Source organism: Cyprinodon variegatus, unplaced genomic scaffold (assembly GCF_000732505.1).
Source record: "Cyprinodon variegatus isolate N-32 unplaced genomic scaffold, C_variegatus-1.0 Scaffold737, whole genome shotgun sequence".
NCBI classification, from domain to species: domain Eukaryota; kingdom Metazoa; phylum Chordata; class Actinopteri; order Cyprinodontiformes; family Cyprinodontidae; genus Cyprinodon; species Cyprinodon variegatus.
In genome coordinates, this window is record NW_015151190.1 from 102,353 (window position 1) to 119,537 (window position 17,185).

General features: G+C 39.2%; 1 protein-coding gene across 3 annotated transcripts in view; it reads right to left on the reverse strand.

The window, feature by feature from the left end:
- cecr2 (cat eye syndrome chromosome region, candidate 2) overlaps positions 1 to 17,185 on the reverse strand; it is a 52,378-nt gene that overhangs the window by 12,228 nt on the left and 22,965 nt on the right. For 2 of the 3 annotated variants that reach the window (XM_015395350.1, XM_015395349.1), the window contains exons 2-7: positions 10,156 to 10,250; positions 6,702 to 6,885; positions 6,336 to 6,463; positions 6,066 to 6,146; positions 4,214 to 4,281; positions 3,930 to 4,090 (exon numbers count right to left, since the gene is read on the reverse strand). In XM_015395350.1, the coding sequence (XP_015250836.1) occupies positions 3,930 to 4,090; positions 4,214 to 4,281; positions 6,066 to 6,146; positions 6,336 to 6,463; positions 6,702 to 6,885; positions 10,156 to 10,250 (717 nt within the window). The remainder of the gene's footprint in view (positions 1 to 3,929; positions 4,091 to 4,213; positions 4,282 to 6,065; positions 6,147 to 6,335; positions 6,464 to 6,701; positions 6,886 to 10,155; positions 10,251 to 17,185) is intronic. The other variant, XM_015395351.1, reaches the window with a different exon arrangement.

A 17,185-nucleotide genomic window follows, 5' to 3' on the forward strand; every position in this document is an offset into this window, starting at 1 on the left:
CTTTTGTTGGTCCTCCATACATATGCTTCCTGATCCCATTGGGTCAGATCACCAGGCATCATAGACCTGGTTCTTTTAAAGTAAAAGAAAAAAAAAAAAAAAAGAGATTAATCTAAACTAAAGAGTTAAACCTTCAGAGTTTTTAATTTTCTAAGTGGTGGAATTAGATTAAGCATGGTGCTAATGTATGGAGTTATTTTTGTGTTTTTATTTAATTCAATTTAAAAAAGACCTGAAAGGGGAAAATGATAAATATATTCGAGAGAACACATTTTCACACCAACCTTAAAACTGATGTTACATGAGACTGGAGAAAAAGTTTTTTTGAGACATTATTGTGTCAGAATAAATGAACGATAAATCGCTTTTGGAAAATCATTTTCAAGGGAAAGAAGCTCTTAAAAAAAAAAATGTTTCTCCCAAATACTTTTTTTTTTTGCATTCAGAATGCAAACATTTTCTCTCAAAAACTGATTTCTCCCTTAAAGTCTTTTTTCTTTGGTCTCTGAAAACATACTTCTTTATAGAAAACACAATGTTACACTTTCAAATTGCTTTTTTCTTGAATTTAGAAAAAGTTCAACCAGCAAATAAAGATGACTGAACAACCCTAAGGATCAAGGCTTTTCCAGAACAATTATAAGACAGACCATTACAGGGCATCCTTCCTGCAAACAGTCATCAAAATCTAAGTTGGCAGCACTGTGGGCCTTGATGCTCAATTCCAGTTTTTTTTGTGAAATCAGATTTTTTTGTGTTGCTGTTGATGTTTCCAAATACATGCGACTTATATGTGATCTCTTGTGTGAACTGCAGTCATACAACGCAAGTGTCAGCAGTAGAGGGCGCAGTGACGTTACAGGCCAGCGTGCTCTGTGTTCACGGAAGTAAACACGAATGGTAGTGCCGCCGCGCATCTAGCAATCTTTCCTTACCATAAAAACACAATGTTTTCGATAGTTAAACATAAATACTGCTCCCTGCATCATCGTCTGCCATGGTAATTGTTTTTCTTGCCAGTTATGCGTAGCTAGTGGAATAGTGACCGCTGTCAGGTATTAATGACGTTCAGGTTGGATGAATGCGACCTGGCCGTTCACACGGGTTGCATTTGAAAAGATCAGATTCCTATCGGATTTAGGACCACATAGCCTAGCGGCCTGGGTCGCATTGGAAAAAATTGGATCTGTGTTGTTTAGACTGCCATGAAAAGATCAGATCCAGGTCGCATATGGGCCAAATTATCGGATTTGCTGCAGTGTGANATTGGAAAAAATTGGATCTGTGTTGTTTAGACTGCCATGAAAAGATCAGATCCAGGTCGCATATGGGCCAAATTATCGGATTTGCTGCAGTGTGAACGTAGCCTAAGACAACTCACAGAAGAAACCCCAATAATATGGCATCAAATTTGCCTTTGTGATTAAAAATCTATTTCTGAATTGAATTGAAAACCTTCTTAAAGCTGAAAGGAATGAACAGAAAACATAAGACTTTAATTTAAACAATTTAATTAGAATAAAAATCTTTAATTAATTATATCAGTTTGGGGCCATTACAGTGTACTGAATTTAGCTGAAGAATGAATAACCATTAAAAAAAAACGGTGAAGCCTCAAAATGCATAAGCATCTCTGTTTTTGTATTGGTGTGGGTGTGTATGTGCATTTTTCATAGTTTGAAAGGAAAAAGAAATAAGATGTGGGTAGGAAGTAAAGATGAGATAAATGACAATGGTGGAAAAAAGATAAAAGCAAAAGGAAAACCATCAGTTGGATGGTACAGCAGCCTTTTCTGACTCATTTTAGTCAGAAACACTGATGAGTCCTCTGGCTCTACAATTCAACCTTAGACAACCCTAGCCCTTCCAAGACACTTCAGACAGAGAGCCTCAGGTGTCGCCATGGAAAGGGTCGACAGAATCCTGCAGCCCAGCAGAGCTGTCAGTCAAGAGGCCCTGTTCTGCCTCAAGGTGAGCTCCTGCTGGCTGTCAGTACCACATTAAATGACTTTGACAGCAGCCCGACAGAGCCCGATTTCAGGGAGAATACTCTGACTGGATTTGGACAGTTTCCATAAACTCATCAATTCAAAAGGAGGATTCAAAAAGAAGCTTTACTTTAATTCTCACTAAAAAAAAATTTTGTTTCATATGCACATCCATGAGCACTACTTATTTAAAAAAAAAAAAAAAAAAACGGATCAATCTGGGGACCTTGGTAGTTTAGATATGAAAACAATTCAAAATAATCCATCTAAATTAGCTTGAAAAAGAACAGCATTAATTGTGGATTTTGGTTAAATATTAAGCTGAGAGGAATGGAATCTGACAACTAAATCATTCTGATAATGAATCAAACCCAAACCAACATCCATCAATTGTCAGTTGCAAAGCATCTTTTGCTCCATACAGTGCAACAGACCCAAGTTAAAATTATGGAGACAGATCCTAACAGGAGGCCACACGAACCGTGAGGCATGGTATGGGCTCATCAACCCAAATAATTGGAATCTGATGATTAAATCAGGACCTGTATAAAATCAGGCACCTAGGCATGCTTCTTTGATTCCCTATCTTTGTAATCCAGATGTGACATTTTATTGCTCCTAAATATTCCACTGCCAACTTTCAGAGGTGTTATAACAAAGCTGAAGGTACTGGGAATGATGACTACTCAGGTCGGTCCTAGCGGTAGGCCAGCAGAGCAGCAGATGCTGAGACCCATAGTGTGCCGAGGTCACCTACTTTCTGCAGAGACCATCGCTGCTGACCCCCAAACTGTATAGCTGCCTCCAGATTAACTCAGGTCAGTGTGTAGGAAGATTCATGGAAGTTTCCTATAACAGCTCCACCCAAGCCACACATCAGCAGGTGCAAAGCATGGGGTGGAGTTGGTGTAAAGCACACCACTTCTGGAGTGACAAATCATGCTTCTCCAGCTGGCCATCTGATGGAACAGTCTGGGTTTTTGTGTTTTATTTCCTTTGCATTTTTCAACCTGTAAACCTCTTTAGTCACTCTGGGTGTGAAAAGCACACGATAAAAGCTGATTGTTTAAACAGTTCTTGTCTGATTTTACTGGTCTAAGTGTAAACTTTGAAGAAGGATTTTCTCACACTCATCATATACTTTATGGACAGCTATTTTGTTTTTAAACACACAGTCCTGAACTACCCTCCATATGCATTTTGAAATTTCTAAGCATGCAGATTCAGTACTACCAGACCCAAATATGTCACATATATGAGTGTATGCTCCATGCGGTTGTGGCTTGCTTTCAACACCCCCGTAGCTTCTCTCCTACTCGCGTGTGGATCTGTTTGTGCGCAAGTGTTGACGTTCGTCACTTTGAGGGTGAAAACCACTGGGGAAAGTAATCCTCCTGTGATTGGCAACTTCTAAGTAAATTCTGCCTCTCAGTACTAAAGTGTTTTCTTTCTGGATGGTTGTGTCTAATAACAGTAAAAACATCTTCAGGCCAATCGCCGCTGTCTTCAAGAGTTTAATTCTGCCTTCATATTCAACAACCGTCCCTGTTTCAACTGATAATTCTATAAATGCAATGATGTGTTAAAAGGGAAAATGCTTAACAGAGTTTATTCAAGCCTCATTTTCCCAAACATACACAGTAAAGCTAATGTTTAGCATTAATTCTAACTCTAAAGCATATGGCTACTGCTGTCAGATCACATTCATGACTGTGTTAAACTAAGTTACCAAATGATGACGTCACTAATCTAAATGTTTAACTCTATGAGAACGGCAATGCCTTAAGATGTTTTACTGCTTTTTATAAATGTGTAGAATTTTATCAAAGGGACAGCACAACACAAAATCAGGAATAAAAATAAAGTATGTAACAAGAAAATGACTGAAACACATCAGGCATGTTTGATGGAGACTGGTGCAGATGGGATTTCAGGACTGACCTTGTGCTCAATCATGCTGCTGATCTCAGGCAGAAAATTCTGGCTGATGACACGGTAAAGGTGGCGGTCCTGTGGGGAGGCTTTGTCCTTGATGCTCTCTGCCAACCTGATCCACTGTTCCTCCGTTTCACAAACAAGAGACCAAGTACCTCGCTTAGGAGCTGAAACGCAGCAGAGAGACATTGGAAGTAAAACATCTGAGATTGATGAGTTTGAAAAGAATCAAACGCTCCCATTTCCTATGCAGTCACTACAACCTTCTGGTACCTTTGGATTTGGTTTACCTGTGCTTGGAGGAACATCTTCTAGCCCATTTTCTGTCTTCACCTCTGTTGCTTCAGATTCTTCTTCACTGAACAAAATAGAAAGTACGGAGATGAATAAACCTAAATCTATTAGCATATTGAGAGATGACACAAATAGCACAAGTAGGGCTGCAGCTTTCAGTTATTTTTTTCTACCAATCTAAAAAGAGATATTTTCAGTCATTTAAATTCCACATCAAACACCAGTAAAGGGTTGACTGTATATTCAATACACCAAATCTAAACCAGGTGAAGCTAAAAACTGCTTCTTGAGAGGTTCTGAATAGGGCAGAGAAGGTATTTTTCCTCTTAAAAGAGAATGTAATATTTTTTTGTTGAGTTTTGGTTTAATTACTGCTCTGGGTTGGTTGTGTTTTCCTCAAAATGCATTTTTTAAAGCGTGTATACTGATACTATTTAATTACTATTATTTGGTAATTATTTCAGGTATCAATTAATCAAGATTAATCTGATTAATTTCGGTTCAAGAACAGCTCCAAAAAATTATACCATTAAAACACTAATTTTCCCAGTAATTAAACAAAGAAATTAATGGTTTTATTCCATAGATGTCTCACAAACTTTTTTCAAGGTAATTATGCAGCTTTAAGCTTTTTTACCTTTCAAGAGGGCTACATACCACACTGTTGAATAAAATCCAAGACACGCTCTCCTCCCAGAGCATCAGTCTAATGATAATAACAGGCAGGTTTTTTTTTAAATAATTTTTTCGACTTAAATCAGAATACCCCAAAAGTGCACGAGCAAGCATAATGAAAGCAACAAAAACTAAATGAAAAGGACCTGAGACAGGTATGGAAAACAGGACCATTCAGCTAAATCTGAACCATCGTACAACCCAATTTTATGGTCATCAAAAGGATGCAGACTGACAGTCAGCATCATCTTTCTCAAGATGCAGCAGTCATGGAAGCTTCTTGTTGTGGTTCAGTGGAAGGTTGAGAGGAAGGAAAAGGTGAGGTAAGGAATAGTGTACAAGCCACAGGATTAACCACAGCCTTGTGAGGATAATGAAATAAAATCCCATCACGTGCTGTTGGGTTTAGATCCAGATGTGGACAGAAGCTGGAATCAATGCTATAAGATCCATCCCACAGACGTATCCAGGCTATGGGCTACAAACCATTCTCATTCCTCGTGTCAACCCTTTCCTGAATCAGAAATAACGGCAGAACCGTTTAACCTGGACTGAGGAGGAACTAAGTGGACCATTGTTTGGTTGTCCAGAGTTCTCTTCTTTAGATAAAAGTTTTGTTTGCATTCCATTTAGAAATTAATGTTCCAGAGTCTTCCACAATCAATCCTGGTTTAAGAAAGATCATCATCTTATGGTTCTGGTCCATAGGTCATCTAGGAGGACATTTTAGAAAACTTTATTGAAGGTGATAATTTTCTACCAGGACTTGGTAGCCGTAAAATGTACCAATACCTGCTTTACTCACCATGGTAACAGCAGGAAACTGGCTTAACCAAACCCCACAGATTATCTCTTGAAGGGATCACAGACTTATTTTTTTATTTTTTATTTTTGTTAACAAACTTTTTACACTGGATGCCCTTCCTGAAGCAAATGGGATTTAAACAAGGGTCCCTGACATTACAGTCTAGTACTTTAATCACTTCACCATGAGGATTTTGAAAATATAAACAGTTTTATGCCAATATAAAAAAAAAAAAAAAAAAGAACGTACAAAACAATAGTGAAATGTAATTATTTATGTCAGGTCACACAGATATATGGGAAACTATGTTTAAAACTGCTGTGATAGATTATTAAAATAAAAACTCTACTGTTTCTATGCATATCTACCTCATATAGTCATCTTCAAACTTTCGTTTCTTTGGCGGTCTTCCCCTTCTCTTCCTCTCTGGTAACATTGGATCATATTCACTTAATCTTTAAAGATAAAAAAGAATTTTAAGGAGGATAATTAGCTACTGAATCCTTAACTGTCCTGTAAAGTGTGTCAGGGTCATGTTCCAGTTACACACCGAAAGCAGCCTCCAATTAAACCACACAATACATGATCAGGAACATTTCATCATAGTTTGCATTGCAGAAAAAGTTGCATAAACTTACCTCAGCCTCTCAGCTTTCCTGTCAAGTGGCTCTTCTTTGTACATGCGAGTGCCATAGAAGTACCAGTAGAGGGCACCATCTCCATCTTGCCCCAGGGGCTCCACCCTCAGACTATCTGCATCTAGCCCCTACAGGATGAGGAGAAGGAGACCAAAATATTAAATAATAGTTTTTTAAATCATCAGCAATTAATGATTGTCTTTCAATCATCTTAGTATCTGATTGAAAAACAGCATTAAAGAATAACTTTATTGACACCTTCATTTAACCCATACAGACCTAGTGTAACACTGGATATAAGACAAAAATACAAAGAAATATAAAAATGAATAAATGAGGAAGACAGTTTATTTACACGTCACACACCTTCAGGAGATCAAAGACATCAGCGGCGTCCAGCCGGTAGTCACAGAGTCTGTGCAGCAGCTCCACCTGAGTGCGCGGTGGGAGCGTGTCGAACGGCCCGTCGCGGAGCGGGTTAGGTTTTCCCTCTTCCAGCTCCCAACGGTAGCTGATGATGTCATCAAGGTAACTGCTAAACGTCTGCGGGCTGAAGAGTGAAGGAAAACTATTGAGTTTGTGGCCAAATAAATTTATAGAAAGATCACAAACTGTTTAAGGGCTTACAAGTTCTGCTAAAAAAAAAAAGGCAATCCCAGACAGATCCCATTGTAATTCAAAATAAAAAGGCATCAACTGCTAATTTAATTTGGACAATAAAGGTATGAAATCTCCTTGTGGTAAGTATAAATCAGCAAACCTAATGAAATTTACAGAAACTCTCATTGTTCGGTATAATTGAAAACTTTTCTCTTCTAACTACCTAAATATATTCCAAGAGTTCTTCATCCAGACCCAAGGAATAATTATTAGGCCTGAACCAGCAGAATTTTACTGATCAAACAAGGAACCCATCTTAAAACATTTTATTTGTATTTTTCCAAACATTCCTGATTCAAACCAGATTTCTTTTTCCTTTGGTCTTATCTGATATGCTGTGGTGATACGGTTTACATCAACTCCAAGTCAAGTCAGTCGTTGTTGATCAGCTGCCTTCTAAACAGTACAGTAGGACAGTAAAGGCATTTACAGTCTTTTAGGTGGAGGTTTAAGGCATGATACTCTTTATAACCTATTCAGCCTGATTAGCAGATCCTTTAAACTCCTGAAATGAAGGATTTATTTGTATATAAAGCTCAAGCAGCAGCATTTAAACTCCTTGAACTTGACATGGATGTTGGATTTGTGTTCCAGTTATCAGTTTGTTCAGGAATTAAACATAAACCCAGGCTTTCCCTCAAATACAGACCTGCTGCTGTCCTTGGGGCTGGGCTTTATCTGAGCATCTATGCAACGGCAAACAGAAAGAGTGAGCTTATCTAGAAGAGCAGCGTGCACTTTTCACACAGCTTCAGGCTCCCCCCTACTCATCACCCCACTCTCTCCTCCTTTCTGTCCCCTTGTTTTCCCTGATGTGCTCCCTCCCTGTGTTCCCTCCAGCTCCGGCAGAGCGTTTAACGCGTGCAGATGAAAAGGGCAGCTTTGTGAAAGGCCAGCGCTCAGCAGCCGCCCCCAGGATGCCAGCGCCTGTCTAGTCCAATAAAAAAGGCTGTCTTCCTGTAACCCGTTGCCTGAGTGGAAACACTGGATCCTGCATCTGTGCTCATCGCTTAACCGTACATTCATGCTTCCTTCTTATGTTGGAGTTGAGTAGGAGGCATACAGAAGGGGAATCCCCCTGACCAACGCATAAATAACAGATTCAAATATACTTTATAGTCACTTTCTCCCATCAAGAGAACAGAGTAGAGAAAAGTTTTGGTGGCTTTGCTGCTTTCATGCAGGAATCATCAACCATCTAAATAATACCACAACTCCCACCAGAATAACCCCACCTGAAATGAGTAAGATCTGGCTTCCACACATTTAAGGCCCTGGTGACTCAGACTTCCTGTGGAGGTTCCTGGGACCTGTGACTAATTTGGATCTAATGTCATGTTTGGGTTGATTGGTTCACTTCTCATACAGTGATGCAGTGAAATGGTTTACGCCGATACCGATTCCTTCTGTTTTTTCACTTCTTGTTGATTAAACGCATTTTAAAATTAGCCAAAGTAAAGCTGAGTAAACAGTAAAAATCAATAGAAAAAATACATGTAAAGCAGCATGTGAAAAATTAATCCTCCTTTAACCCCGACAATAGGTAACAATAGGTGTTGGAGTTAGATGTCAGACAGCCAAACACATGGAAATTAGGAATGAGCTGGTGGAATAAACGAGCATCATGTAAACAAGCCAACCAACTAGCTGATCAGATTGAGCTCCAACTGAACAGAATTATATTCCAATTGGGGGGGTTAAAGCCGATTCTCAGTCCACACAGAGTCAATCTAAACACTTTTGATCGTGTAATTAGGATCAGGGCAACAACTGTCCTGACTGCATGTGAGTTGAAGGAGCTAGGGCTGAAGCAATTAATCAGATTAATACTGATTAATAGATTATTGAAGTAATCATCACCTAATTTAATAATAGATTAATTGTTAACTGGAGTGTAGAGACTAAAACTTGCCTTTAGCTGACACAGCAAAACCACTTAAAGCAGTAAAAGTTTAGTAATAGTATCAAAATAAAAAAATATATATAAACATTTTGCATTTAAGATAAAAAAAAAAAACATTTTCATCTGTCAATATGTTCTGTTCAGAACTCCTCAAGTGGAAAACTTTTAGTTTCTCCTGGTTTAATTTCATAAAAAGTCTTCTTTAGGGAACCTGATTATTAATTGAAAAAATAATCGACAGATTAATTGATTTGCAAAATAATCATTAGTTGCAGCCCTATGGTGAGAAACGCATGAGATGATACGCCTGTGGATGAACTCTGGAAAGCAATAACTTCTGCTCTCAATATCTCAAGCAGGTCCATTTTAGGCACTTAGAGCATCCAGGACCGACACACTGTGTTTGTTGGGGATTTTGTTTTTCTGTTTTTTTTTTACATGCAGGCAGAAGTTCTGCTAGTGTGGAACTTCTGCAGTCGCTTTAGGGAAGTATGACAACCCTGTGCATGTCCATTTCCATTTAGAATAAAGCAGCGGGAAGTAAACACCTAATGAGATTTTTTTTTTTAAACCCATATCAAATTGGATTATTATAATTTATCATTCTGAACATATTTTCATAAATCAAAGAATATTGTTTATGTAAAGATATTATTAAGTCTTTTAATTCTTTGTGTCACAATGCAGTTTCTCAGAATAAATGTCCTGTAATTTCACCACATTTCAATCAGGTTTATGTCCAGAATCTGACTACACCTTTCATGAAGACCTTGTTTCTTACTAAGTTAGACTTCCTGATGTCTTTCAAATCACTGTCTGACCTCATGCCTCAAGTGATTTTAAGATCACAAACTCACACATTCTAATAAAGGATTATATGCTATGTTATTATCAATCACAGCAGGTTACTAAGGTCATAGAATTGCAAAGCAGCCCCCATCTATTCCACTACCACCACAGTGTTTGACTGACAAACATGCGACAGCCGTTATGTTCAACAGTCAGCAGTGGTTTTAGGCCTAACTCTCCCCTTTTTTTTAGCCTCTGCTTTGGTAAAATCATGACGTATGACCTAATATGAAACAGCAACACCTATAGAGCTTGCTTACAAGTATATAACAGCTATATCCCCCTCATCAATAGCACAAACCTGTTTGCCTGTTTGGCCTGCTGATTTTTGCCAAAAAGAAGACGCCATTGTAACATGCTATCTTTAAAGCTATACACAATAGCTCCTCATTAGGGTTGTCAACTCACGTGATATCAGTGCGCTGGTAGCATCCTTGCAACAAGCAGGCCAGGAGCTCGCCCAGAAAATCAAAGTCTTGTTCATACAAAGCTTTCTCCAGCTCCTAGAATAAAGAAAAGGGGACACATTTTATTTACCGTTTGATTAGTTCTAAGCCAGAGGTGGATAATTAAATGCTGTAATGAACAGTTACACAACCATGTATGTATGAAAGCTATTTTAGGAAGACTCTATGAAGTGTACGAGCTGCAGTTACTACCTATATATAACACAATAAAGCACACATAACACAATATAAAGGCTTTTTAGAATGTGAAGCATTGTCTGATTTCAAATCCTACCACCCAGCGCTAATTCATACCCCGCACCCAACTATGAAGTCTGCTCGATACGTAACCTCTCCACTATGGTCTATTAAGACCCTGGACCTCAGAACTTTCTGAGTGTACAGACTGCATTTCGACTGCAGTAAAGGGCCAATTATGCTTCTGCAACTACACACATCAAATGTCGCTTGGGTCTGGTCGCGAACCAGTTTTACTGATATGCTTCTGCAACAACAGTCTGGAATTTCTAGGGACGCACAGCAGTTTCCCGCCAAAGCGGAAGGGGGAGCTTATTCGAGAACTTGCGATAACTTTGGCGGATGGTCAAGAGAACAACTTCTGCGGCACAGGATGGGGTGTTTATTTTGCAAAACAATGTCTGACGCATCGTACAAGTGGTTGTACTTCCGAACCTCCTCGATCAACCTTTCGTCGTGGTTATCCATTGTTATTATTTCTCGGTTTTTGAAAATGGTGCGCCCCGGCACCAAATCGAGGAGGACAACCACACAGACAGCCGGAAAGGCCTACCAAGGACCAATCACAGCTGCTTTTTGTCTGCGCACTTCGGCTTGAGGTCTGCACGGGTTTGCGACTGTCCGACGTGTAGTCAGGATTTTTTTGAGGTGCGGGACGATGGTTGCAGAGCCTCTGAATGGGGGACGTGGTTGCGCACAGAGACAGATTTGATGGTTGCAGAGGCTATAAGTCAGAAGTATAAATTGGCCTCAACACTCCCAGCCAGAGAGAGCCCCAAACTCTCAACTAAGAAACAGTAGTAGCAGATAGGGCAACAGAAGAATATCTACACCTGATCCAAGCTAAAAACGTAAGGAATTAAAGTTCCTGCTCACCTACCAGGTAAAACATCACATGCAGAGGCACATCAAGGCCAGTTTGGTCACAACAGAAACATCCAAGCACAGCAGCAAGGTGTTCATTCTACACGTAGTTTAAAACTTGGCCAATCAGGAGGGATTTATGTCTGATGATTCTGCTAACTTCAGAGGTGTTCAGAAATCCACTTTTCCACATTTTCACCCTCTAAACACATCTTTGTGCTTCATGCTCTCTTTCATATTGATCAAAGAGTAAAAGAAACTTTGATGAATAACTTGCATTCAAATAATATAGCTGTTTTCTACAGACGTCATTGAATACACTGAACCGATTTTATCACCACCCCTTGCACCAGTCCTGGGTTACCTTCATACATCCCAAAGCATGAGTCAGGCTTCTCACACTGGATCCTCCGTGGTGGTTCTGTTTTTTTTCTAACCCTACCTCTAACTGACTCATCAAACCTTTAGCCAGCCGTCACTAAACCTTCAGGCTGCATCATCATGAATCAGCCATTTGTACACTAGTTTGTAGACTAATCTCTACAGTGTTTTGGAGCCCATTTAAGCTCGGCGTCCAAAAAGGGAAGCTAAGGTAACACTCTGTGCTTTGAGTCATTGCAGTGGCGTAAGACAGAGAAGGCCATGAGTCAATATTCAAAGTGAGCTGTAACATGCAAACAGAATTATAAATAGTGGATTTGATATGGAAATCCCACAAACACTATAAGACAAATAGAGTCTTATTAAAATCCAGGTCCCCAGGCAGAATGTTTCTGCTAACCGAGCCGGAGCGGTAGAGACTATAGCATCAGGGAGAACTGGAATCTGTCAGTTGTCCAATTAGAGCTTCCTGGTTTGCCTGTGGTACTCGGGCTTCAGGAGTGACTCAGCTCCAGCCATAACCACTCTCCTGCTTCGCATTGTCTTTCAACCATTGAGGGTTTATGAAGCGGCAGTAACTGGCTGGGCAAACTATAAAAGAGCCAAAGAACCGAGGGAAGATGGCAGGCAGCAGGGCCCATCACAGCCATGTTCCCCTCCTCTATTCTACCAACCAACCCAGACGCAGCACCCCACATGGCCTCCCAGAATGCACTGCTCTCCTCACTGATGCCCAAAAGCTCTGGAGCTGAACAGGACAGGACAAAGGGAGGCTGGTGCCTGAAAATGCAAATGTAGTTTTCCATCAGCCAAGTGTTCAGGTTAAAGTATGACTCCTGTGAAAAAGTTTCTGTTCCCTTACAGATCATTACAGCTTTAGTTTTTGTCAGACAAACAGTAAATGTTTTAGAACAGCAAATACATTTTAATGGCAGACAAAGATACTTGGAGTAGATACAAAAAGCAGTTAAAACATTTAAAAACCATCTAAAACTGCATGAAAACATAAAGACCTGAGATTATTGGTTGTTTGACATGTAGCAGAAATGGCAGTCTGAAGATATTAAATGCACATCATAAGATTTTTGAGTGATATTTGTCTTCTGAAGCACCATCAGTCTAAGCTAACCGGTTAGGAGGAGAACTGCTTTGGGGGAAACGCACAAAACTTTGGTCAACTAAAGATCCAACCCTTGTGCGAGGACACAGCATACAGAGATGCTACAGTTTTTGCTTATTGTGGTGCATTAAATGTGTATAATCAGTTGTACAAGACTACAAATAGTTTATTTAGAAAACATAGATGTGTAAATATACACATGAACTCAAGACAATCTAGTATGTCTTTAGTGACTTTAATACAATTTTTGACCATGGTTGCACACATACCAACGCCCTGCAGAGGCAGTTTAAATGCTGTCATTAATATTAATGGGTGAGTATTTATGAGATGCATGCTGTGTAAATTGGAAGTAAGATGCTTAAGCACATAGAGAGAGTTAGAAGACCTATAAAAAGATACAAGAGGAAGGTGTTGAAAAGAAAAAATAGGGTTATCACTGGCAAATTTGTCATTGCATGATTTTCTGATATTAGCGACTTACGACTGTTTGCTAACCTGTCCTGCCAGCTTCAAGACAAAAATTATTTAAATAATAGCTTCCATGTTAGATGGAAGCACGTTCAATTATCGTGTTGTCGCATGTCTGCCTCTTCCTGGAGGGACCGAGTTGAACACAGGGGTCAGCAAAGGTCAGCGTGCACACCTCCTGGCAATGGAGGCTAAAGGAAGCCAGGAGCCAACAAGTCAGTACAAAGAAAAAAAGGAACAGGAGGAGCAGAAAGAAGAGATGATGCCTTAGATCAGTTACAAAGAAACATCCCAAAGAGTTCTGAACTTGTCTCAGACATAGTGTAGATTAAATACAACCATGGTTTAATCTGTACCTGTGAAATTGTAATAAGAGAAAACATTGGTCATCAGGTACATATAACAACCTGCTGCAGGGGTACTCCTCCGTAATATGGTGGCGGTTCATATGATTGGTAAAATCACCATGTTAAGATTAGAAGCTGCAGAGGTAAATGAATCTTTAAATAACTTGTCAGATCTGATGGGCAGACGGATGGATGGACGGACAGAAGGATAGATGTTTACCTTTCCATAAAGGACAGGGTAAAGGACCTGGTTTAAGTTCTGAGGGAGGGTTCTGACCTGTACTGAAGTCTCCATTAGGATCTGTCTTGGCAGCATTGGCTGATTTCCTATTATGAATAATTTTGGGACCAAAAAAAAAAAATTGACATGAAAGTATATAAAACCATTTTTTAAATTATGTGTTGTAATTAATAACTTAACTTCAGTTGTTAAAAAATCTCATGATGACCAAACCTAACCTAAACATTATTCTGCTGACAGCAATAATAAATATGAATTTTACTTCCAAGAAAGTTCTAGTTTTTCTTTTAAAGCCCAATTTAATTTTGTTTAGTAAAGTGTCTAAACATTTTGACAAGTGACACATCTTAGTTTTCTTTATCTTTGGACAAGAATTTTAAACTTTAAAACAGTAAATTAGTTTTCGGTCTAACAGAAGGAGAGGAGGCAGGAGATAATTTTGAGTTTAGGCACCACGACTAAAAAAAAGCTCCATCTCCTATAGGTTCAATCTAAATCTCAGAACAACCAGAATCAGGTTATCTAAGTGCCAGAACAGAAACATAAGGTTTAACAGGGTTGACTTTGACAACTTTTATTGTCATTTTGTATAAAAATTGTACAAAACGAAATTTTCAGTTTTTTCTTAAAGTGCAGCAGTGATCAAATGTAGGAGAAAAACATGGTGCAAAAACTCGAATTGATATGGAAATTCAGAGCCTTACATATATATGGTGCAATTATGCAGTGTTTTGGTTTTTGGCGTCAGTGTGATGCAGAGCAGTGCTGTTTTTGACAGCCATCTTAGATTTAGCCTTAGTCTTCAGGACGAAAGCTATTAGTCGCACTTCAGTCATTATGATATGTTAAAGTTTTAGTCAACTAGAATTTTTAAAAGATTTTAGTCTAGTTTTAGTTTAGGTTTAAGTTGCAAAAAAGTTCAACTTTACAATTTCATATAACCAGATTCTTTGCCAGACTGACAGCTCTTACCTTGATACTACAATTGCTGGGCAGAAAACTTAGATTTATAGAATTCAAATGAACTTTTTATAAATTAATGCCCTACTTTATAAAAAAAAAAGTGTCTCACAAAAGCTGTAAAAATAGCAGATCTAGTTCAACACATCATATTGGTTAATATAGCAGACAGACAAGCTAACAAAATGTACAATAAAGAAATGGTTTTAGACATAAAAGGTTTCCATCGTAAAGCAAATACTTCCTGATTAACTATGAATTATGCATTACACACAGATCAATAACATCTTTATTGCTAAAAAAAAAAAAGAAAGAAAACAAAGAACAAAAACATTCTTTTTTGGCAATTTTGGCTTTATTTTTGAGAAATTTCCCCTTGGTTTCTGCTGTTCGATTCAAAAATAAAGAGATAACCTACATAATTGCCTTGTAATGCCATGGCAATCCAGACCTAAATTGAATTAATATGCTAAAATGTTGAAATATTTAAAGGAAACCGAGAAAATGTTTGTGACAATACGAGCAAACATTTACATCATATTTAAATAGATAGAAACGAGAACTATGGGGAAGAAATATTCAAAGATCTATGCACCTTTTCGCCTGGCTCTTTATCCAAAAATAAAAAGTATGCAATGGAATATTTTCTTTGGATATAATTTAAGGACTTCTTTTGGTAGAAATTAAAGAAATTTTATTATTATTTATCAGCCCTTGTGAGCTGGAAGAAATTTAATCTTAATAGTTAGAAAAAGGTTGTTTTTTTGTTTTTTACGCTTGGCAGAGGATAATCTGCCACATATAGTTTATATACCGTAGTAGCCAGAGCAGGAAGAGACATACTGCTGAGAGTGAACCATCAGTGTGGAACGTGAAGTGCAGACTCTGAGCTTAGCGCACATTTCTGTTAAAGCAAAGCTGGAAGAACATAGTTTGTGAGTTCAGCGTGCAGTAATGGACAATTACGGGTTATTTTCTCACCTGCTGCTGAAGCCATGATCCATCTGTGGTCATGCAGAAAGTGCAGCGCTTCACGCCAGGTGGGCTGCATGACCAAACAGGATGAAGCGGCACGGCTGATACTGCTTAGCAGATTACAGCACAATGATGCATTTTAAACATCTGACTGACCACCCACTAATTTTTATTTAGTCTCATCTATGAAAACTCAAACCTATGACTAGTCATGTTTTAGTCATCAAAGATCCATGTTTAGGTAGTTTTCAGTTTTCGTTATCACGACAAAAAGTAGCGTCAACGAAATTATTTCGCCATCATTATCGTTGACAAAAACAACACTGATGCAGAGTCTGTGACACAGTTTAGAGGTTATTGAACAGTTCAGCAGTCTGATGGTGGTGGGGAAGAAGCTGTTTCGGAATCTGCTGTGCCTGCATTGAATGCTGCAAAGCTTCTTCCCAGAGGGCAGCAGGGGGAACAGTCCATGGTGGGGGTCTGAGGGATAATTGATGACGTTACAGGCTTGGGATGTCTTTTATGGAGGGAAGAGGAGCCCCGATGATCTTCTCTGGAGTTCTCACTACTCTTCTGACCTTCTTCCAGTCTGCAGAGTTGCAGCCCCCACACCACACAGCGAGACAGCTGGTCTCTATGGTGCTTCTGTAGAAGGTGGTGAGGATGGGTGGGAGCAGGAGGGCTCTCCTCATCCTCCACAGGAAGTACAGGAACTTTAGTGTCCTTTTGACCAGTGAGATGGTGTTTACACTCCAGGGGAGGTTGTCTGTAATGTGCAACTCCAGAAATTTGGTGCTGTTGACCACCTCTACAGCTGAGCTATTGATGAGCATTGGAGCGTGGTTAGGCCGGTTCTTCCTGAAGTCGACGATGATCTTGTTTGAGACATAATAGTCCAAGGCCACTGATGCATTTCTAGTTCATCAGGAGGAATTTTCAAATTCCATGACCAAGTGGAAGCTCAAGAACAGATGATTAAAACTCCGTACTTCCAGTTTAAAATAGAGTTGCAGCATTCTGAACAGGGAGACCTGACTAAACACACAAATGCAGTACAGTAATCAAGTCAGGTTGTAATGAAGACATGGACTAGTTTCTCCTGATCAACTCTGGTGAGCGTGGACTTAATGCTAAAACAGACTGGACTTGTCTGTCTGTATGCTGCCCATTACACTTAGAATAATCTGAAAGGAAGGGGCTGGGCCAATTGCCCCTCTTTAAAACTGTGTCTGTGTGCAACCAAGGCTGGTCCATCTTGGTTGGACCTAGGCAGCAATCAAACAGGAAAATCTTAACAGGAAAAGAAACATGGTGGCAAAGTAAAACACATAGACTTCGGGGGTAAATGGAAATTAAAATCTCTGTGTCCCAGGAT